At 44.5% G+C, this 22,922-nt stretch overlaps 4 protein-coding genes across 6 annotated transcripts; 1 reads left to right on the forward strand and 3 right to left on the reverse strand.

The window, feature by feature from the left end:
• Positions 1–58: 58 nt before the first annotated feature.
• On the reverse strand, positions 59–1,415 carry LOC128427406 (phenylethanolamine N-methyltransferase-like). The gene is made up of 3 exons (XM_053414513.1): positions 1,244–1,415; positions 583–793; positions 59–497 (listed from the first exon to the last, which is right to left on the reverse strand). Exons 1-3 carry the CDS (start codon positions 1,413–1,415, stop codon positions 59–61), a joined length of 822 nt encoding a protein of 273 aa, XP_053270488.1.
• A 3,973-nt stretch (positions 1,416–5,388) lies between these two features.
• Positions 5,389–13,039, forward strand: aldh18a1 (aldehyde dehydrogenase 18 family, member A1). Of its 3 annotated transcripts, none has more exons than XM_053413752.1 (16): positions 5,389–5,499; positions 5,570–5,719; positions 5,845–5,949; positions 6,040–6,198; positions 6,985–7,075; positions 7,432–7,556; positions 8,074–8,218; positions 8,314–8,387; positions 8,537–8,636; positions 8,733–8,953; positions 9,074–9,211; positions 9,288–9,483; positions 9,569–9,690; positions 9,837–10,023; positions 11,171–11,266; positions 11,450–13,039. In XM_053413752.1, the coding sequence occupies exons 2-16, from the start codon at positions 5,576–5,578 to the stop codon at positions 11,644–11,646; spliced, it is 2,100 nt and encodes a 699-aa protein (XP_053269727.1). In that variant the 5' UTR covers positions 5,389–5,499; positions 5,570–5,575; the 3' UTR covers positions 11,647–13,039. The 3 variants fall into 3 exon arrangements, with proteins under 3 accessions (XP_053269727.1, XP_053269728.1, XP_053269726.1); XM_053413753.1 differs by having other exon boundaries at positions 6,040–6,192; XM_053413751.1 differs by having other exon boundaries at positions 5,411–5,499; positions 8,074–8,215; positions 8,311–8,387.
• Positions 13,040–15,479: 2,440 nt separating this feature from the next.
• crygmx (crystallin, gamma MX) lies at positions 15,480–16,854 on the reverse strand. Its single transcript, XM_053413951.1, has 3 exons — positions 16,846–16,854; positions 16,092–16,334; positions 15,480–15,755 (listed from the first exon to the last, which is right to left on the reverse strand). Exons 1-3 carry the CDS (start codon positions 16,852–16,854, stop codon positions 15,480–15,482), a joined length of 528 nt encoding a protein of 175 aa, XP_053269926.1.
• Positions 16,855–17,477: 623 nt separating this feature from the next.
• Positions 17,478–19,994, reverse strand: crygmxl2 (crystallin, gamma MX, like 2). The gene is made up of 4 exons (XM_053414352.1): positions 19,979–19,994; positions 19,003–19,016; positions 18,233–18,475; positions 17,478–17,753 (listed from the first exon to the last, which is right to left on the reverse strand). The coding sequence occupies exons 1-4, from the start codon at positions 19,992–19,994 to the stop codon at positions 17,478–17,480; spliced, it is 549 nt and encodes a 182-aa protein (XP_053270327.1).
• Between the last annotated feature and the right edge of the window lie 2,928 nt (positions 19,995–22,922).

The raw sequence follows: 22,922 nt of genomic DNA on the forward strand, positions 1-22,922 counted from the left end.
TGCATGGCTACTTTCACATGTATCACTCTTTCCTTTGCCTGCACTCCCACTTCATCCTTTAGTCTTTTTTTGCCTTTACAAAAAACACCCCAGTCACATCATCCACCCCGACCCTCATGTCCTGAGGCAGTGTGTAAACCTCCAGACGGATCAGGGTGAAGCCGCTCTCCTTCAAACTAGCACAGACCTGTTCCTCATTCAGTGGGACCACAGGGATCTTCACTCCAGGGCCCCCGAAATAGTAACTCTCTCCGAGGGCCCCGATGAGCAGGAGGTGGCCACCGGGCCGCAAGAGTCTCCCGATGTGGCCCAAGGCCTTGGTGAAAGTTGCCAGGTCGGGGCTGACGCTCTCCAGGCAGAAGCAGGAGACCAGACAATCAGCCCCTGCTGAAGGAAGGGCTCCAGAGGCCATAGGCAGAGGGCGGTGCACATCAACTGGGAGGACGTCCGTGATGACCTGACGCAGCTTGGCAGCTTTCTCTGTCCATTCTGAGGCCCTGATTAAGACAATGAAGAGTGAAATGTGAGATCTGGAAACACTTTAACGAACCTGAAGAATTCTCAGCAGGGATCATGTTGTACCTTCGTCCCTCTAGCTTGCACACGTGCTGGAGGTACGGCGTCCAGTCCATGTTGCAGCCGCCCTCGTCCTGCAGCCAGCGCCTCAGCTCCTGCCTGTTGACCTCCAGAAAGTCTGTGAGCAGCACCTTTTTGAAAACCTCACAGCCGCTCAGCACCTGGTACAGGGTCGGACCGGAACCGATGTCCACCAGTAGCTCACCACTCACATCACCTGAGAAGAGGTGCAGGAGAAAAGGAAATTATGAGAAACAAAGTTTAATTCCAAAATGTCAAGTTCTGCTAAATAGTTTTGACAGAAAAAAAATTATTGTGATATGTAATGAACGAGATGAACATCTCGAGGGGTTTATCCTGAACAGACTTAAATAAATAAGGGTCAATTAGAAAGAAGAAGAATTTTGACAAGACACAAACATTTTAGATCTGGAAAACTTGAATCATCATTGGATACACACAAGGTAGTGAATTTTCCTGAACCGTAACATTTCAGAAAAAGAGCAAACAAGACAACAGCTGTGAAGAAGTTTTTGGCTACAAAGATGAGCAACAATACCTCCCATTAAAGTCCTTGTATTGGTGTGGCATTAAATTCACATTAAATAACTCTTTAAAGACAATATAAGTAAATGTACCAGTAAGTTCCTTTGGTCCGTCTCCTTACCTTCAGTGAAAGCTCGGTGGAGACAGGCCAGTTTCCACGGCACGATGCTGTCTGTCCTCCCGAAGTCAGCCCTCGGTGGAGTGTAGTTATACTGCAGATACGCTGCAGGATCAAACCCCTGGTAACAGGCGGCCATGGCCAGTACTCCGCTGTCTTTTCCATTTTTTTCCATCCTCACTGTGTTGCTCACAGTCCTCAGCTTGGTGGTCAGTCTCCAGGTGTATGACTGGCCCCCTCAGCCACCTTATATATCTGTGTGGGTTCATCTCTCATTACGTGTGTGCTTTGGGCTGCTCTCAGTCTCCTGGGCAGAGATAGAGATCATGTTTTTCGGCCTGTGTTGCTGCCTGATAGCATTTGTTCTGTTCACTCTCCCCCGGGCACTGATACCATCAGATCAGGGGGCTTCCTCCAACACTCCACCTTATAATGGACTCCTCACAAGGCTTTCAGATCTTCCACTCACCACTCAGAGATCCTGCGTATCTCCACCATCACTCCAACGGGCCTTTTACGCTCCAACCATTGACCACTTCTGCCTCAGGGAACCACGCTTTAAAGACACAAACAGGTCCAAGACAAAAAGCTTGCGTCAGTCTCTGTCTGCTGTTTTTCTTTGCTGAGTCACCATTTTAGGAAATGACTGTAAACACAATAGAGAAAGACAACTATATGCAAAAAGAGACAGACATTTTTACATTTAATTTGTGCATGTTAATGTATTTATATGATCTGTTTCTGTCTGCATACATGCGTTTGGAGGATTATTATGAAAACATAATATTTCCAAACATAAAATAAAGTTCAAAATAAGTTAAAAGGAACCAAATTAAATAAATTAAAAGTAAAAAATGCACATTATAAATTAAAACAGTAATGCAGGTGAAAATGAAGCAGAATGACAATTCTTATACATCACTTATTCCTTTCTTGTGCTAAAAACAAAGCACAATTTTGATGGTGAATTGTTGACTTTAATCCGATCCTGGTGGAAATTGATTAACTTGATTTATGACCTGATGCGTCTCATTACTTTTATGTAGATCTTTAATATCCGGGTTATTTTTATGCTATAGGATTGTGAGTCCAAATTTATCGTTGCAATATAATAACTTGTCAGTTCTCGAAACGTGTCACCACTGTGGCCAGCTGACAAAAAACATCCCCTGATAGAATTTCCAGTGTTTGCAGTCCATTACCAGCTTTTACCAAACGGCAGCTGAACAAACATGGAACGTAGCCATGAAGTAATCAGGTGTATTCCCCTCGTAGGAGTCTCTTAACACCTCGTTCGACCCTGGCACCTGCTTATGACATCCGAAACAATACAGTGTCCGAGAGAGACAAGGTTTTAACTATGTGGAATTCTGCCATGTGATGCTGCTGAAATCGTTTTGGGGGAAATTGTAAGAGCTGAAAAATACAAAACCAATACGAAATAAAACAGCATATATTCAAGAACATAAGCATGTAATATATTTATTTATGAGCAAACAGATGCACTCATAGTATAGTATAGTATAGTATAGTATAGTATAGTATAGTATAGTATAGTATAGTATAGTGGATTAGTGGAGACCGGGGGCAGCATGAGGTTCAGTTTCTTCCCCTGAGTCAGATGGACAGATACAAGAACAGGGAGGAGGAAGAGGAGGAGGAAGAAGAGGCACAGAAAAGAACAGATAAAGGATAAAGGTGCACGACTGAAAACAAGAACAGGACAGATATAATGGCATAATTCACATTAAGCCTGAGCAACAGGAGCCAATTTAGTTATCTGTGGTGCTGGGGGGGTATTTTGTAACAGCAGGAGAGCAGGTACAGATTACAGAGATCAAACCCAGAATGTTTCAGTTTTTGAATTTGGCGACTACACACAATAAATAACACAAACTATACATTTATAAACTAAATGACAACACTTAGCCATAGTCATCCACTTCAACCACCAGTATCATCAGTTAAATAATAAACTGACCATCAGGGCATCAATCAGGACAATTGAAGTAAAATGTTATTATTAAATTTAGAGTTGTCTCTCTCCCTCTCAACAGCCGAGTTTTATTTTGAAAATGCCTGCGCTGGAAGGGCACTTCCTCTCCTTTTCCGTGTTTCGCCGGTTTTTCCCTACGTCACTTCCTGCCACTTCGCGAGACTTTCCACGTAGAAAAACAACAACCGCACGTGAACCGTTATTTTCTCCCGCGTTGAGGAACCAGCCCCCGGTGCTTCGACTCCTTGTAGCGGGACTCCCAGTCACGGAGGCCCGGGTAACGGGAGAGAAACGCTCGGTCCGCACTCATCGCAAACAGCGGCAATAGTTTCATCATCATCTCCTGTCAGTCAGAGGAGGAGGAGGAGGAGGCGTCACGGTGAGTCCTCCTCTGTGTAAACTACGTGTGATGAATGATGAAATAACGGGCTCGGGAGGATGAACTAGGCCGAACAGGAGGCGACACACAGGGCGAGACACACCAACACACCACCGGGTAAAGTAAGAAGAAACACAACATCCAGGGAAACTGCAGGATCCTTAGATTCTCACTATTTACAACGAAGTTTAAATGTAGTTTGTCTCTTTAACATCACAGTTTAATGCTGTTCTCTCACTGGATCCTGTATGTGTGTGTGGATGTGTGTGTGTCTGTGTGTGTTTTTCACTCTCTCTCTCTCTGCTACAGGCTGTAACTTCACCACCATGCTGCTGCACAGGCTCTCCCTCTCTACCAGGATCCCTCTGGATTCCCTGAGACGCGTCCGCCGCCTGCTCACCACGCCACCGACACCAGGCAAGATGAGCTGCCCCATCACCACCAGGCTGTCACACAGGCCGTCCTCATGCTCACAGCCATCCTCTCATCCGGCAGATTAACACACAACACAGAACACTACACATCTGGGGGTTAAAAGAGAGGATTCTGCTCCTTAAAACATGTTGATTAACGTATAAGGAAATTGACAACATATTACGTTAAAAGCAAACTATTGAGTTGCGTGATTTATTTATTTTCCTTACTCGATAGTGAACAGAAGATGTTCAGGGTCTTGGAGTGTTGATCGACTAAACATTCATTTTTAAAACAACCCTACAGGCTTCAGCAAACTTTGATGGATATTTGTCAACTTCTTTCATTTACACACTTTAAAGGCTAATTGATACGTAAGTTAATTATTATATTGGCTTGTGTTTTAATGTGAGAGCTTGCAACTTTTGCTGAAACTAAATAAGCTATTTCAAGAGGTCACCTCAGGCTCTGAGAAATGATTTTCAGCACAGTAGTTATTCCGTAACCCCCCCTTTATTATAAATAGGAAAAGCATCCTGTTTTCTTAAGTAAACAAAAACATACATAGGTTCATGATGATTTTCTGACTATGTCACTACATTCAACTTATCAACAAAATATGTGGAGGCAGATGTGGTGAATTCCAGATGTTCATACGATGAAGTGCTGTTGAAACGTGTCATCATATGTTTGAGATTTTTACGTTTGCACAAAGTTTTCTGGACAAGAAACCACAGTTCTCTCTCTCTCTCTCTCTCTCTTGCTCTTTTTGTCTCTCTCTCTCTTTCTCTCTCTCTCTCTCTCTCTCTCTTGCTCTTTTTGTCTCTCTCTCTCTTTCTCTCTCTCTCTCTCTCTCTCTCTCTCTCTCTCTCTCTCTCTCTCTCTCTCTCTCTCACTCTCATGCGCCTCATTGCTCCACAGAGATGTGTAATGTCAGCACAGGCTTTCTGCTTGCCCTGCTGATGTGGCAATTCGAAGGCTGCGATTATCTGTTTCCCAGGTTACGTGTGGATGTAGGGGGGGGGCTTCACTTTGTTCTTTGCCTCATTCGTGTAATCAGTGAAATGAAAACCATGCAAAACACACTTGTTTGAACAGTTTTGTTTTGTTTTACAAAAAAAATCGTCGTGGTTTTTTTAGTTTCTTGAAATCACAGTTAAAGGCATCATCATTTATTTAATCTGCTGATGACTTTTTCCACGCACACATTCTCAAGATTTCCTCTAAGACTCTCTGTATGTTTCTTTTAAAGAGTAAATATCTTTCTATAAATGAGATAAAGGTGAATTCTCCATCAACATTTCATCTCTTCACACAGCTCCACAGGGCAGGGTCCATGGCAGCTCCTTCGCCCACCGCGGTGAACTCCGTCATGCTAAGAGGATCGTCGTGAAGCTCGGCAGCGCTGTGGTCACCCGCGGGGACGAGTGTGGGCTGGCTCTCGGGAGGCTGGCCTCCATTGTGGAGCAGGTTTGAACCAACACTGACTGTATTTCAAACAGGGTTTGGGTCTTTTAGTAAAGTGTCTGCTGGTGTCCAGGTGGCCATGCTGCAGAACCAGGGCAGGGAGATGATGATTGTCACCAGTGGAGCAGTGGCCTTTGGAAAGCAGAGATTAAGACATGAGATCCTGCTGTCACAGAGCGTCCGGCAGGCGCTGCACTCTGGACAAAATCAGCTCAAAGACATGGTAGGAACAGCTGGAGGGATGTTAAAGTATCGATCAACACTGAGTCACATAAAGAAGAGACTGATAAACTGGAAAACTCCTGAAAGAACCAATGCAACCAGACATTTACTAGATTTATGTTGCAGTCTCTTCCAGTGCTGGAGGCCCGGGCCTGTGCTGCAGCGGGACAGAGCGGCCTGATGGCCCTTTACGAGGCCATGTTCACCCAATACAGCACCTGCACCGCACAGGTACTTATATAACTTCATAGAATAATGACTCTAAAGTGCAACAGAAGAGTTTGTATTTTATTCAAGTAACTTCATCTCCTCCTCTGTCAGATTCTCGTGACAAATCTGGATTTCCACGATGACCAGAAGAGGCAGAACCTGAACAGCACCCTGCAGGAGCTGCTGCGCATGAACATCGTGCCCATCATCAACACCAACGATGCTGTGGTGCCTCCGCCGGAGCCCAACAGTGACCTGCAGGGGGTAAATGTGGGTACAGATTAGAATGGGTGTGACGCTGCTGGGGGTGAAGGCAGCGGTGGCAGCAGGAGCACAGCGAAGGTGTTTATACAGTATAGACATGCACTGTTCATTGGCTACTGTATTCTCCACCATCCATGATGAAAGACCTCTGCCACCCTGCCTCACCTTATTTGCTCCGCCCTTGAGCAATACGGCATGTGCATGCTGGGAGAGGAGCGATGGCCGTGCATGGAGTCACTGGTCAGGAGGTTCTGTCAGAGGGGACCTGGACTAACTTCTGTAGATGGACGTCTCCTTCTCTTCCTGCAGAAAGGACTAACACCTCTTTTTTTTCCTGGAGATTATCACGCTTCACTCTCACTCTATCATTTACACATTTTTAAAGTATTCTCACCAGCGATTTTGTAAGTGCTTATTGGAAATTTGTCTTAAAACTCAACTAATGCCTAGCTTAAATGCAATACATATCTATTCTGAAAACTAGAATTAATATAATGTGGTTAGTTTTTTTAGGAATTGACTTTAACCTTAAGAATTATTGGCCTAGACTTGAAGACTTTAATTTCATGGCTATAATTTGGGTTTAAACATTTTCCCTGAACATCTGGCAGAGTACAGCACATTTATAGAAATCAATGTTGCACAAGTTTAACACTACATATGTTTAGATATGTTTTGATTTATCACCTTTCCAATCAAATATAAAAAATAAAAAAAAATAGCTCGGATTAGTAAATTGGCAGTTGCCGGAGCTTCCACAAGTGGTTTTACATCCGTTTCCTGGTTCTGCAGGTGATCAGCATTAAGGACAACGACAGCCTGGCGGCGAGGCTCGCTGTGGAGATGAAGGCCGACCTGCTCATCGCCCTCTCTGATGTGGAAGGTATGCCTGTCACCACAGCAACGGTCTGGATCAGCTGTTAGGCAACAACACCATCTGCCTGAGAAGAAGACAAACACCTTTTTTCAGGGTCGTCTGAGTCATAGGAGAAGAGACAAACACAGACCTTCTGCCACGATGTTTGAAATTGATGATGAGGCACAAGGTGGTGGTGTGCACGTGTCATGGCTGTGGATCCACTCAGGATACATTCTGAGTGGATTTTCTTGAAAGAGTAGAAATTGGGATCATATAGGAGGAGAAAGTCTTTAATTTCTATTTGATAACCTAAATAAGAACTCACCCAAGTGTACGTAATTGTGTATGAACAAGTTACATAAGAGTTGTCGATTTGTCAGGACTCTACGACAGCCCCCCTGGAACTGATGACGCCAAGCTCATCGACATCTTTTACCCCGGAGACCAGCAGTCCATCACTTATGGCACAAAGTCCAGAGTGGGGATTGGAGGCATGGAGGCCAAGGTTTGTTTTCGATCCATAATCAGAGTGAAAGTAAATTTTTATCCTCAGTACGTGGGAGGGGCAAAAAGGGAATTGCCTTTTGCAATATGGATTTTTCTGGACTTTACTTTGCATTTCACTTTAAGTACATAACTTCCTCTTATCTCTTCGTCTTTAGTAGAACTTCACTTACCTGCTATGTAGATGAAATCAAAACTTCAGCAACACTCATATCCTGCTAATGAACAAATTTTTTCTGCAACACACTCGATTGAGACATGAATTGAGAGCAGTAGAAGTGCTTGGAAAATAGATCAAATATAGGAAATGTCTTTATTTAATGTCATCTAGAACCATTATGTGCCTCTGATCATCAACTGTATAACTGCTGTTATCCTGCTGAACCACGTGAAGTCCGTGAAAGGCTAGTGTTCATGTTGCCAGTGAGAAAACAAAGATTTTAACATCCTTTAAAAGAGAAAATGCAAATGTAGGATTTAATATAAATCTTTCAAATTGAATTTGTGTTTGTCTGCAGGTCAAGGCTGCTCTGTGGGCTCTGCAAGGCGGCACCTCAGTGGTCATTGCAAATGGAACCCACCCTAAGGTCACAGGCCATGTCATCACTGACATTGTGGAGGGCAAAAAGCTAGGAACCTTCTTCTCTGAGATCAAACCGGCTGGTGAGTTTACCCAGGCTGAGCGGACTCTCTCACCCAGCTTCATGTTTGTATTGATCTCTGACTGAACTCTGTCTCGTCTCCTGACTCTTCACCAGGACCAACTGTGGAGCAGCAAACAGAAATGGCTCGCAGCTCGGGAAGAACCCTGGCATCTCTTCTCCCAGACCAGGTGACACACTGTTTTAAATAAAGTGTATTATTGTGCAATTAACTTTTTGTCCTCAGTCTACCTTTATCTGATATAGAGAAACACTGCCTCCTTGTGGAGATCTGTGCCACATGCTCATCCTGTCTGTATTTGTTGGACTGTGTTGTCAGAGGAGTGAGATCATCTGTCATCTGGCAGAGCTGCTGACTGAAAAGAAGGACGAGATTCTGGCTGCCAACAAGATGGACATGGACCTGGCCGTTAACGCAGGTAGCCGCTGAATCAGAGAGGTCACTTTCCCTCCGTGTTGATGGCCTCAGTCAGTTCACTACTGACAGTTTAACCCTGCTTTCCTTCCTTCTCCAGGCCATTTACCACCAGCGATGCAGAAGCGTCTGAGTCTGTCACCAGCCAAACTCAACAGCTTGGCCATCGGTCTGCGTCAGATAGCAGTGGCAGCCCAGGACAGCGTGGGTCAGGTGCTGCGCCGGACCAGGGTGGCTCACAACCTGGAGCTGGAGCAGATCACGGTCCCCATTGGAGTTCTTCTGGTCATCTTTGAGGCCAGACCGGACTGCCTGCCCCAGGTAGAGCTGCTCTAACACAAACAGGCCCAGGCAAATGAATGATTATGTAAAAGTTTGTATATGTTTGTACACAGCCTTCTTAAAATAACAGGAATATTTTCACCCCCTGTTTTTATCCAGGTGTCAGCTTTGGCTATAGCCAGTGGTAACGCCCTTCTTCTGAAGGGAGGCAAGGAGGCGGCCAACACCAACCGTGTTCTCCACGAGCTCACCCAGGAGGCCCTTTCCTTGCACGGTGTCAAAGAAGCCGTGCAACTGGTAAAAATGGTCTCCTTCAAATCTCTCAGCAGATTCTTCAAGCTGCTGTGATTCACAAACCTCTTTTTGCTGCTAGGTGAGCACTCGTGAGGAGGTGGAAGATCTCTGTCGACTGGACAAAATAATCGACTTGATCATTCCTCGAGGTTCGTCCCAGCTTGTGAAGGACATACAGCGAGCGGCCAAGGGGATCCCAGTGCTGGGTCACAGCGAGGGGATCTGCCACGTCTACGTCGACGCAGAAGCCTCCATTGACAAAGTCATCAAGATCGGTCAGCAAATGCATTTCTGATGTGTTAATTACAATAACGCGACTCCTAACCTGATCAGCAATTGACTGGAATTTTCTAATTACAGTCAGGGACTCCAAGTGCGACTACCCGGCTGCATGCAATGCCATGGAGACTCTGCTGATTCACAGAGACATCCTGAGGACCCCACTCTTTGACCAGATCATTGACATGCTGCGCACTGAAAGGGTGAAGCACCGAATACACACACACACACACACACACACTACAAGTACAAAAACTCCTCAAGAGAGACTATATTTGACTGTTCAGCTGACAAAGATATGAAACTATAATTATATCTATTTATATTTTTATCTGGCTGTTGTTACTAGGTGAAGATTCATGCAGGCCCTCGATTTGCCTCCTACCTCACGTTCAGCCCGTCAGAGGCCAAGTCGCTGCGGACAGAGTACGGTGACCTGGAGTGTTGTATGGAGGTGGTGGACACCATGCAAGACGCTGTGGATCACATCCACAAGTATGGCAGCTCCCACACAGACGTCATCATCACAGAAAACGGTACGTTTCCAAATGTTTTAGTGCTGGTATCTATAGTTTCTTTGTATATTTTACTTTGCACGAAGTTTGAGCAGTCTTCATTTTCCTAAACAGCATCATTCTTGTCCAAGCTGCTTCGCATTTGTGTCTCTGATAGTTCTCCTTACTCGTCCGTCCCACTTTCCAACACATTGACTAATGAGCTGTGACACGTGTTGACAGGATGAGTGCTCAGCCTCCCTGTGTGACTCCATTGTCGGGGACAGAGTCCATTTAAAATGTAGAGCTGATGCTAAAGGACAGTTTAAAAGACTTATTACTCTGGGTCATGTCTGAACAGATATGTCTTTCATCTGAGCCATCACTCTGCCTCTCTTTAACTCAGTGTGATAGAAAGCTTTCTATGCAGAGCAGAGTGTATTTGCTGTCTTTAAAATGGGGCCAATTTCTGACAAGAGCAGCTCAAATAAACCATAACCTGCAAACTGGACTGATGCGAGAAAGAAGATCCCGTAAATATTAAAGATGTGTAGAAAGACCGAGGTGAAAATCACTCATTAAAGGGGAGGATACAATTATAAAGAGTATTTAACACATTTCGTTGAGTAATTACAAAAAACAACGGTGAACAGTATTTAAAAAATACAGGAGAATGTGTTGAATGCAAGTTTCTACACTGAGGATTATTCTCACCTGCAGCGGAGGAAGTACTGCTGACATCTAGTGACGAAAAGAGGTACCTCAACAATTTATAACCTCCATTGAATTGTTTCTGTGTCTGCCAACCTCGAGGAGAGTGGTGATAGATGGGCATAGATCAGTCATAGACATTCAATAGATATTGTAGATAAACCACAGATTAATGGATCGATTACGTTTGATGCCATCATAACAAAATTATTTAATAACTTCAAGATAATAAGTTTGTCACACTTGGGGTTTAACAAATGATACGAGCAGAGGTATTTAATTGGTTAAATTGCAATTCAGTAATTACTTATTATTATTATTCGGTTCGTTAACTCATTATTTCAGCTCAGGCTCGTCAAATAACCCCAATTAATAGTTGTCATTGTCCTATACTTCATGTTGGTGCCTGAAAGGTTGTAAGATTATAGATTACAGGTTTATGAGCTGGTTGCACCAATGAGCTGTTTTTCTCCTCCAGAGGAAACAGCAGAGCAGTTCCTGCATCAGCTCGACAGCGCCTGTGTTTTCTGGAACGCCAGCTCACGCTTCGCTGATGGCTACCGCTTTGGACTGGGTATGTGGTGGTAGGATCACCCTGTCGTCCGTCTTGTGTTTCCTCTTTCCCCGTGTTTCCTTCACTCAAACCGCCTCCTTACTCAGTTCACTCTTTCATGACCATTACATTCTTTCTTTCTTTTTTCCACACATATGTTGTTTACTGTTCTCACATACTTTCTTTCCCTGACTTTGCCTCCAGGAGCAGAGGTTGGTATAAGCACAGCGCGTATTCATGCCCGAGGACCTGTGGGCCTGGAAGGGCTGCTCACCACCAAGTGGGTCCTGAGAGGTGATGGGCACACAGCGGCGGACTTCTCTGAGCACGGCACCATGAAATACCTCCATGAAAACCTGCCTGTTGGGCAGCCTCTGGCCGGACAGAGAGACAGCAACTAGACCACAGTTGTTTTTGGCTGATGCCACTGTTTTAAGCCCCTGCAGCTCACAGCACAGGAGAGAGATGCTCAACAAACCAGCACAAGCAGAAAGTTGTCCTATTTCATTTGATACTGTTGTTCAATGACTGACCTCTACCTCAGCATTTCGTACTTTATGAGAAAGTCAACACAAAACAGTAATGCAATAATTGAGAAATTGTGACCAGGAAGGGAAATAACTAAGATCACTTTCTGACAAAGTAAAGACACAATATCAAAGAAAACTGAAGGTCTTTTTTAATATATATTTTTTAATAATGCAACCTCAGGACATTTCAGCGAGGACATGATTCAGTCTCTTAAGAGATCTGCTCCGTTGGCCTTAAGAAGACCCTTATTTTGATGTTTTCTTTTGTCATTAGTAAAAAAAAAAAAATCTTCAGTGTGTAACTTTAGGACGGCATGCTGGAGTTGCAGAATCTCCTGTAATTCAGTAGCAGCGGCGTCTGTCCTTCTACGCCAGCTCTCCCTATTACACAGACGTAAATCCATGTTTGTGGCTCCACTATCAACAATGATCATCTCGAATCGTCTACAGAAACATTTCATTTCATCCCTAATATGTTCATGAGTAAGAAGAGATGCTTTAACATCGGTACAGAATTTTGTGATGGAGTCAGCGATAGTTGCTGATTTTCCCCAGGCATTAAAAACACAGTATTATGAGGAATGATGTGTTTCTCTATCAAACATATTCATTTCATCAGAATCAAGTTCTAAATATGATTGTACATAATATTTTTAATTGTAGCTGATTGCATTGGCTCATTACTCAGAAGGTTAATCTGATGTATTGTAGTTTCTTTAATTTAACATTTCAACAACTTAATTTCCAGGATAAATGTTCGGTTTGCTTTTTAATATGCAGGTATTTCAATCAGCTGAGATGATGATGATACACCACTACAGGATGGAATTAGAGTTTCCTTGTAATGAAACTTAACTACAGGATTAAAACGAACATTATCAAACTTGATACAGAAGTATGCAGGATTTATCAGTCGGGTGTTGTAAAGCTACAGAAGTATGCACTTCAACTTGAATGCATCAGTTTTTATTTACAATTGTATTTATTTGATCATTGTTACGAGTTGTGCTCATCTTTCCACGCTTCGCTGTTTTTCCTGTTTGTACCTTGTGGCGCCCAAAGCCTCGTTCAGAGCGGGAACGGGTAATTGACAAGCTGCCTCCTTCAAGCTGGAGGGGAGAACGCAGCCGCTTTTAAATTAAGCTCCTCCACATTCCAGCCTCTGAGCTCCTATCTGATGTCTCGCAATGCACACTTAAGGACTGGTTTGAGTTGTTTAATAGCAGCACTGTAGAATTAAATAAAAAAAAATGTTGAAAAAGAATATTTGGATATATTTCTTTCTGTCTTTGATTTCTTTTTTTTTCCTGCAGTTGAAATGTTGAGGGTTTTTACTCGCTTGTTCGTCTCTGTCCTGGTGCCGGAGTCTTTCTACTTTCACAAAGAGCGCAAATTAATGGGGAAAAAAGTCATACTGATCTGAAAAACAGATGTCTGAAAAGGGCCTTTTTAAAGTTGCCCATAGGGGAATTCACATTGCTGGAAGTGGGGCGAGGAAGATGGAAGACAATACTATAGAGGTTTAATTATCCAGCCATCAGAAAATGAAAAGAGGGAGAAGGAGAACTGAGGCTAATAATGGAATCACAGGCCTGTGTTCTGGGTTTTCTCTTGTTTCGCTCTCTCTCTTCTATCATCTAAAGAATTCATTCTCCAAAACGCACTACTTACCCTTCAATCAGCCTCCCATCACCAAGTCCAAAGGGTTCAGCGATGAAGAGGGAGACAAAACCCGGATCTCACTATTTTGTCCTTTTCATGTGTGAAGCGCTTGAAAAGAAAAATCATCTGAATGACTTGAGGTAGAGACGGAACGATCCAGGGACACAGAGTGGTGCGTCTTTGATGAATAATGTTATTATGTTATAAAATTTTGAAAAAGATTGCATGCTTAAAAGTTGTGTGCCACAGCATTAGCACTGTAGTTATTACATGAAGGTTTAATACCAGGTTTCAGTACGACCAGGACACGACATGTTGTAAAGGTGGAGAGCTTCCAATGCACAGATTCTTCACTCAAATCCCTCAAAATGCTAATTTTACATGTAAACAATCATATCGCTAACTTCTTTAAATCAAATTATCCAAATTTCAGTTTTTGTTGTCCCCTTAAGTGCTCATGCTCATTGTTCTATTTCCTCTCATGAACATTTGTGCTTTAGAGAAAGAAAATATGATTCAAGATGAGGCACAATGTCAATAGAAAGTATATTAATGTATTTTATATTGCTGTTTTTTCTGGATAAGCCCAGTTCTTTCCTCTAGTTATGAGCCAACAAGAGAGTTGAGGGCAAATTACGATGTTATTATAGCAGAACTCAGCAGATGATGCATCATGACTGAACTGAATATTTCAGCAAGGATGTTTGCAGAGTCTTCGGGTTTTTCTATGTGAAGCACTTCACATAAAAACTTTAAACACTAGTTTTTCTGCAGTTCAATCCAGGTCCAGAGTGTTTACTTCCTGAATTTGTTTAATATTTGAAACCGCTGCCCCGTCATGACCTTAAATTAACTTCCAGTTACGGCAGAGGCCTGTAAATCTCGTTCTCATCTTTCATCTGTGCTCGCCCCCGGGCTCCAGCTGATCACATCCCCTGCTGCACCACTTGATGGTGCGTCCGCTGCTGGGGATTGTTGTCCACAAAGATATGAGACGCCTGATGAGGGCAAATCACTGGACGTGTACAGCAAAGCTGACAGTCCTTTAATTGGACATTACTCAAGGCCAAAACTCATATTTCTTGTTGTTCTTGATCTTAAGAGATTTTCAAATGCACTCCCCACTGGGCTTCAATTTTTTTTGAATCAATAATTAATGGTCAGAGTTATTTATTCATGTGTATCTTCACCAATTACGCAGTGTCTAATTAACAATTTCAATAATTGATATTTATTTCTGAAAGGGTCGAGTATCTTGGGCTGATGAAAAATGCATGAGCAGGGATGTGGACTGGGTTTTGCTTTTTGTTCTGAGAGAGCTTGATGCTCGGGGCTAATACCAGGCCACTTTGACTCCGGCTCTTTGAGTTGGCACTGGCCCTGTGATGTGGATCTAATATGGGCATCTTTCATGGACCCAAAGCGCTTACTGTGTACCATGTGATCTCATAAAGACTCCTACATGCCCATCCTCAGATACACCCCTTTATTTCGGGTCTTTAATACCGAGCTTCAAAGAAAAAGCTTCTGTTTCCTTGATAATTTTTCATTGTGTATGTGGAATGACAATATCACGGCGAACTGCGGAGACTCGTCTTGCTAGGACCTCGGTTGGTTCCATCTACATCTGACTCTGTGGCCTGATGAGACTAAAGTTAAATCAACACGTTAAAAAGAAAAATGATCCCTCAGATTTCTGACAAGCCCTCATCCCCCCTGACCGTTTGATAGAGACAGCTGTGGTCGTCAATAGGAAATGAACAAAGGCTCACTTTAGCTGACTTTCATCAAGTTTTCATTTATTGGGATTCCAGTAGGACAGGAGGTTGGGGACCTGCGAGGCAAACCACTTTGCGTTGGGGAGGAATGCAGAGCCGCCCAACAAAAACCAGAACCCAACATCAGACACACCAGAAGCCCCCCCACAGGAGAATTAAAAACGTCAGGTTTGGACACCACAGTGCTGTGACCACACTGAAACACTGCTGGGGAACGAGAGGGGGGTGGGGGGGGCTCGACAGTGAGGGCGAAAGGTAACCGGATCAGTTGATCTCGGTGACGCGTCTCATAGAGCCGATGGTTGGGCTGTTGCTCCCCCACTCGCTGTGCCTCCTGTACTCGCCGGGTCGCAGGAAGTACTGGCGCCCCCTGTAGTTGCTGTGCTCGTGCAGCATCCAGTAGCCCTCCATGACGTTGACCGAGGAGATGTCCCGGGTGTGGAAGCGCTCGTGCAGGTCGGGGCAGTCGTCCATGAGCTCCATGTTCTGGCCGCCAAAGTCGGAGCGCTCGAAGATCTTCATCCGGTAGTTCCCGTTGTACTGGAGGAGAAGAAGAAGTGAGAGAACGCCACGATACCGCCATTACACAGACATGCACGTTCACCTTATATATTCTCACAGTCAAGAAGAACAACGTGGCTATTTGACAAAAAGTGATGGATAAACTTTTCCTCTTCCTACTGATCCAATGACCCGCTCTACTTTTTGCACTGCTGCTAAGGGTCAAGCCACAAAGAGAGGATTTAAAATAGCCACAGGTATTGGCACTGACAGGTGGGAACAGTGGGACTAGGCTTGAGAACTAAACCATCCCAAACTGGCACTTCCACAGAGGAACCTCGAGTCGGAACATTGGTTGCATCAGTTGAGACTCACAGGTGGCACCATACGGCAGGAGCGGATGCAGTCATTGAAGCCCGCCCAGCGCTGGTAGTCGGGGTACTCGCCCTTGTGCAGCATGTACTGGTAGCCGCCGTAGTTGGGCTTCTCGTAGGCCACCCAGCAGCCACTCTCAACTTTTATCGAGTTGCAGCGGCTGAAGTAGTTCTGCATCTCGGGGCAGTCGCTGCTGCACTCGTGGTGACGGCCCTGGAAGTTCCTGTCTTCGTAGAAGATAACCTGCACGTGACGGACAGTGAGATGTGATTACCACAGCAATACATATACAGTACACCTTTATATTACAAGTTGACTCCCCTCCATCTGTGTAGACTCTCATCCGCAATTATAAGTATATCTGCAATGTATTAGCACATGTTTTTGTGAAATTTTGAATAATATTATTGCATCTGGTGTATTTCAGTAACTAAAAACTCTAAGTATAATAATAACTGCACTTTTTACCATCCTCAACAGAAGACAGAGGCGAACGAGTGTTTTTTATTTGTCGGTTAAAGTTGTTAAATTTCATCTATTCAATTGTTTTATCCAATTCCTCCCTGTATGTCCTGAAAATATGCTCCAGTACATATCTAACCACAGATGGATGAGTTATCACTCATTTAGCATTTTATTGACAAAGTCTTTTTACTGTATCTTTGCAGCATTTATCTGTTTAGTATTGATTAGTACACAGCATCAAATACTAGAGTTCCTGTTACTACACATACATTTCAAATAGCACACTTACCTTGCCCATTGTCACTGTGTTAAGTTCAGACCAGGCCAGTTACCGGGCAGTACCAGTCCTCTTTATAGACCCGGCTTGGATCGGGGCTTTGCAAAACACGAGACAAAGCTCTGTCGTGTCAGCACACTGAGCTCCACACACAGCAGAGAACTATAGGTGAGCTACAGCCGTCGCTTTGTCTCTGTTAAAGCTCTCCGTCTGTCTATGGAAAATACTGTACAGCTGCACATTCTCACTGGGGCTACAATAACAGTCGCAACATCTGCCTTTATTTTTTTTCATTCATTATTTCATTTTGACTTATTTCGAGCATTTAAATAAAATAATAAAAGAAATGATCACACAAAGATAATGATAATAAAAACATTTCTGTGAATGCCAGAAAGTGTGAGGAGAGGCATGGTGGCAAAGAGAAAAGGTTTGTTACTGAAGGTGTTTGATGTGATGTAGAGTTCATGTTTGAAAGTTTTAACATCAACACCAAGTCAGAAGCAAATCGACTCCCAGGACCAATTATTCTGCTTTAGACTCATGTGCATATTTGCAAGGATATGTTCAAATGACTTCACAGGACGCATTTTTTTTTTGTTTTAAAATCAAGTCTTTAATGTTCATATGAGTTGCGCATTAGGTTACATGAGAGTCCTCATTCTCCTGAGTGAGCCCACCATGGGGTTGTGGCAGCCCCAGTCGCCACAGGCCCGGTACTCTCCGGGGCGCAGGAAATACTGGCGCCCCCTGTAGTTGGGGTGCTCGTAGAAAATCCAGTATCCCTCCAGGATGTTGCAGGAGTAGATGTCACGGAAGCGGAAGCGCTCGGACAGGTTGGGGCAGTCGTCCATGAACTCCATCGTGTGTCCCATCAGGTCAGGCCTGTTGTAGATCCTCATCCTGTAGGATCCTCTGTACTGGAGGGGAGAGAAAGCAGGAATATGATCATTATGCCGTTCGGGTTCTAGAGAGCGCTTTGGAAGAAGAGTGTCCTCGGCTGATCCTTCCACTTTGGATTCATTTGCCTACTTGGTTTCTAAGTAACTGCAGATGCCGAGGAGCAACAGCTCTCTTCCAGCATGACAAAATGAGATTCCCCCCCTCACTAAACTGCCAGGAACACTCAATGTGACTAACAGAATTAAGGTGAAGGCACCGAGTCTTATGGGGGGGTGCATCATATTCTTTTTAAAGGCTGACTCGATCTCCTTGTGGGCCTTGCAACATAGACTTTCATGCCATGACCTGCCTGGGTACCTGCATATGACATCAAAAGGCCTGTGATTGACATCCATTTCTAAAGCGGCATCTGATGCGCACAAGGTGAGTGGTGGGGGAGGGAGGGAGGTGGGGAGGGGGGGGCAGCCGGTCCTATCTGTCTGTTTGATTGACTTACGGGGGGGAACATCTGGCAGGAGCGGACGCAGTTGTTGAAGCCCATCCAGCAGTGGTAGTCGGGGTACTCGCCGGGGCCCAGGATGTACTGGTAGCCATTGTAGTTAGACTTCTCATAGGCCACCCAGTGACCCCCGCTCACACGGATGGAGTTGCAGCAGTTGAAGTGCCTGAAGGTGTCCATGCAGTCGCTGCTGCACTCCCAGTGGCGACCCTGGAAGTTGCGGCCTTCGTAAAAGATTATCTTGGGAAAAAAGGAGAAAGAGAGAGAGAGAGAGAGAGAGAGAGGCATGCATCACTCAAGTCAGGTTGCCTGGTTGCAATACATGTGAACGGACTGTAGGGGACACTGCTCTCCCTGGTACAAGCTCAGTTACTTTTCCATGGGTTCCTCATTTGTTTAAGCCTCTTCAGCTTTTATACAATTGCTTCCATTTATTTAAACAACAACAAATCGTCCAAACTGAGCACGCTGTCAAATCTTCAAATTAAAGGAGCCCAAAACATTTTCTGTCACATAAATACAATACATCTGTCGGATGTGGAAGCCATTTTAGATTTAAATTGTTGCTGTCCAGAGTCACTTTCCTTCTAAACACCTTTAGGTGCTGAGGTTAGTCCCAACTAGCTTTCTAGCTCACACTTCTTCTGCCTCTCTCCTCCTTTCGCTGAATCCTCTCTCCCTGTTACAATATTCAACACACGTTCCCAAAGCATTTTTCTCTCCACCTCCTCGTCAAAGCTGTTTCCATATTGCATGTGAGCTCATACCTTTCCCATGGTTGCTGTGGATGTGTGCGCACCATGGACCTAGACGCTATTACTGGTCCTTTTATACTCTCCCACTGATGATGAGGCCTCTGACACGTCAGGAGCTACCAGTCTTTTTTACCTTTTCAGATGCCGACCACTGTTCCCTTTGTCTGACGGCCCACGGGGCAACTTATCTCCTGTCTGCCAGAGTTTACCTATAGAATTGACGCCCCCCCACCCACCCACCCGAACCCGTGCCAAAAAATGAACACCACACAAGTGCTATTCTGTGTTTGCGTGACCCGTGTTACGCCACGACCTTCTGATGCAGCCTTTTGAAACATAACACAAAGGCCCTTTAGGTGTGCGGCCCCCCGACAACAAAGCCTTTAAAGTGTACAGTTGTGTGGGTCAGTTTGGCTGGCGCTCTGTAAAACTAGCACTTCAACCAAGTCATGATTTCCATGTCATGTCTCGCTCGGGTAGAAAAATACTAAGTTACTTTTTCTTTTTTCTTTTTTTGATATCCAGTCCCCTAGTTCCAGTGAGTTTGGACGGGCGCCTCCTCTAAAGTGGTGCAGGCCATGATGTAATTGTTGTTCAATTCACGTTAAAGGGAAGTGGTGTTGATACTGTGGACTGAGTCAAGCTTTTGTGTTGATGTAATCTACACTGATCTGTTGTCTCTTTTCGCTTCCATAGCCTGCAGTTGTACTGTGATGCCAGACGGGACCGGTTTGTTTGCAGATGTACAGACAGAACTGCTCTGTGTGCTTGTGTGTGTCTCTGTGTGTGTGAGTGTGTGTGTGTTTGTGATATAAAAGCAGGGGTTCGGGGGCATGTGTGCGTTTCATTCTTTTGTATAAATTGATAGATGTTTGGACTTGAGTCTTTGGCTTGTAAGCATATAGCCCAGAGCTGAAGGGGAAAAGGCCAGAACGAGTTGCTGCCATGCATTGTGTTCCCAAAGCCCAGCTGATGCCAGAAAGGTCACCTCTTTCGCCTTTCATCGGGATAAAGAGCTCATGCCCCCTCTCCACTTTGTGTGGGTTTTTGCAGCTTCAACTATGTCAAAAGGCAAATGTTTCCAGAAAGCACAATAGCCATTATGTTCCCGGGCCAAACACACCGATACTGTGGTGGTGGTATATCTGGAGCTATATGACACTGTTTCGTTTTTTTAAGGAACAGCGTTGATAAGCTTTTCGCGTCTTTGATCATTCGTCGACTTGAAACCCTCGCAGGCTTCAATAGGTTTCATGTTTGAAGCTGCACTCTTTTCCGATGACACAAGTAGATCATTGATATTCTTTCATCACACTGTGCCGCGTAATTGTGGCAGATTATCAGACGGGATGTTGTTTTGTTTTTTTTAGAGTTTCTGGAGCAAATAGTTTCTCCGGGAGGTACGCCTTCTTACTTTAATAAATCAGAACGTATGAGGAACAAATGTTGATATATTTCTTATATGTTTAATTCGTGGATAAATGGTTTCTTTCATCGTGCCAATTAGATATAAGAACCCTTTTTACATGGTCTTGGTGCAAGAGGGCGTTGGAAAGACAGGGAAGCTCATGTCTGGCTGGAGATTCTTGTTCAAACTCTGGAGCAAACATCCACTGAGCTGAGGTGTCTTTGATTGGAAAGTTCTGCTCAGCCTGACCTCTGACCTCTGCATTGACAGAAACATGTAACTGACGTGCAATACGATCTCTAAACCAAGAAAAAATCATGTCATCATCTTCCTCGCTCTAATTTTTCGTCACTGAGGAACATCGCCTAACCCCAACTCATTAGTCGGGACCTTGACTCCCGCCACAAAACGCAGCTTCCAGAGGGGAACCTTGTTTCGCAGGCTCTCAAATGATCGTCTTTAGCTCTGCTACAAGACATCTCCTCCCCACCCTGAAGGGAAAGCAACATCACAGGGGCCCCTTGCCTGCTTTCTCAGTTCCCCCCGGAGGAGAAGAAAGCTACCCGCTGTGGAGCACTCCACTCTTCATCTCCAGAAAGACGTAAGAGAAGGAAAAGGAGAGGGGAACAGAGTGTGTGTGTGGGGGGGGGGGGGGGGGCTAGATCTGCGGCTCCATTGTGTCCGAGGATCTTATTGTGCAATCTGTGCAATCGCGGGGGAGATGACGACACGATTAGCCCGCAGAATGACTGTCAGTCGGGGGACCTCTGTGATTGATGTGCACCCCACAGAGACGGGAGAAACTTTGACAAGACAGCAGCCCCAGCACTAGTTAACTTGCAACCCCCCCCCCCCCCCCTTCCTCCCATCTATCCGGCTTTCAAATGAAAAATACAAAAACCGAACAGCATTTGTGTCGCCGATACCTAATTAGAATTTGAATTTGCAATTCATTCGGTAAAACACATTTCAGGTCAGAGGAGACTTCTTTCAATTCAAAACAAATCATGTTCCCTTAATCCAAACCGTGGTCCCTGTGACTCGGCAATATACAGTTAGTCTCACCCTGAAAATGCTGCATGAGGAGATAGGAGAGCAGCCGCGCTCGCAGTGACTCCAGTGTGCTTTCTACTGAACAGTCATTACAGAAACACTGTGCTACTGAGGTGTAAACAAGGCGTGTGTGCGAGTTCTGCTCCTGAGTGACCAGCTAATCTGCTCCTGAAAATATGGTATGATCGGAAGGCGCTCGCCAAAAAAAAAGCCTCCCATGCCGGGAGTAGAATGAGGACCTCTCTTTTGCCGAGAGATCATCCTCTCCATTCTTTCTGTCAGTAAATCTCCAGGCATCCTCCCTCTCTTGTCACTGCCAGCGCGCAGGCTCTATCGGGATTGCCAGACGCAGGAGCCACTATGAGCCGGTGCCAGGGCCAGGATTTACCGCGATGCTTCTGATGTGCTCCATCTTTTTTTTTTTTTTTTTTGCTGGGGGATAATTAAAAGAGGAAATGGTGTTGGAAGAACAGAGTGGAGAAAAAGCAGGAGGAGGGGCCTTCGACCGAGCAAATGGATGCAGCTGTCAATTATGTCGAGTTTGTTTTTCTCTCTCTCTGACATCTCGTGTTGAACCGTCAGGATTTAGTTTTTCTTTTTTTTTTTAAGTTTGTGGTAAATCTCCGCTCTGTGCATGGAATTAAAAAATAAACATTTGGGCTAATTAAGAACTGCTCCCAGCAATGCAATCAGCAGAAGGACTTTCTCTATAGCTTGGTTCTGATGACCTGCAGATGATCGTATACCAGCCTGAGAGGAAACATCTGACATTAAACCTGTTTTATAACTTTATCAGAATCAGAATCAGAATCAGAATTATTTTTATTGCCATGTATATTTGCACATACAGGAAATTGGCTTGGTGTGGTTGGTGCACTGTACAAACAAAAATATAAAAACAACAATATATCAGGTTTTTATCCTACAGATAAAGAAGAAATGTTCATATAACTGGAAGGTTCCTCTTGGAAATGTGCCACACTTTGCAACCGGTGTTTTGCTAAGTTGTGTTTCTTATAATATCACAAATTTGAATCGTAGTTTTTGTCTTGAACTCAGAAGCAACAACTAAATTCTTGTATATAAGAGATTTTCCTTCACGTCACTAGAAGCTGTCTTTCAGGGAACCTTGATCGTTCGAGCCGCTTCCTTCATTTTGGCTAAATCCTCACGCTCCACCGTTCAGCATGACCCGGAGCCTGTAAGGAAAAAGCAGGACTCACTCCTCCGCCTCTCGACAGACGCACTTGGGGGAGTGATGGCTTTCAGTCGCTCTCACTCCCCATCTCCACGCACACTGTTTTGACGTGGCGCGTCTCCCCGTGCCCCCCGAAGCTTTAAAGGTTTAAAGAGCAACTTTTCACCCTGTAATCCAGGTGCCTTTCAAACAAAGTCACACGCTGTTTACTGACACATGACAAAAAAGTTCAACCCCCCTCTCATCTCTCCGCTTACAAGACCGTAACGCACC

This window comes from Pleuronectes platessa, chromosome 21 (genome assembly GCF_947347685.1).
Source record: "Pleuronectes platessa chromosome 21, fPlePla1.1, whole genome shotgun sequence".
NCBI lineage: Eukaryota > Metazoa > Chordata > Actinopteri > Pleuronectiformes > Pleuronectidae > Pleuronectes > Pleuronectes platessa.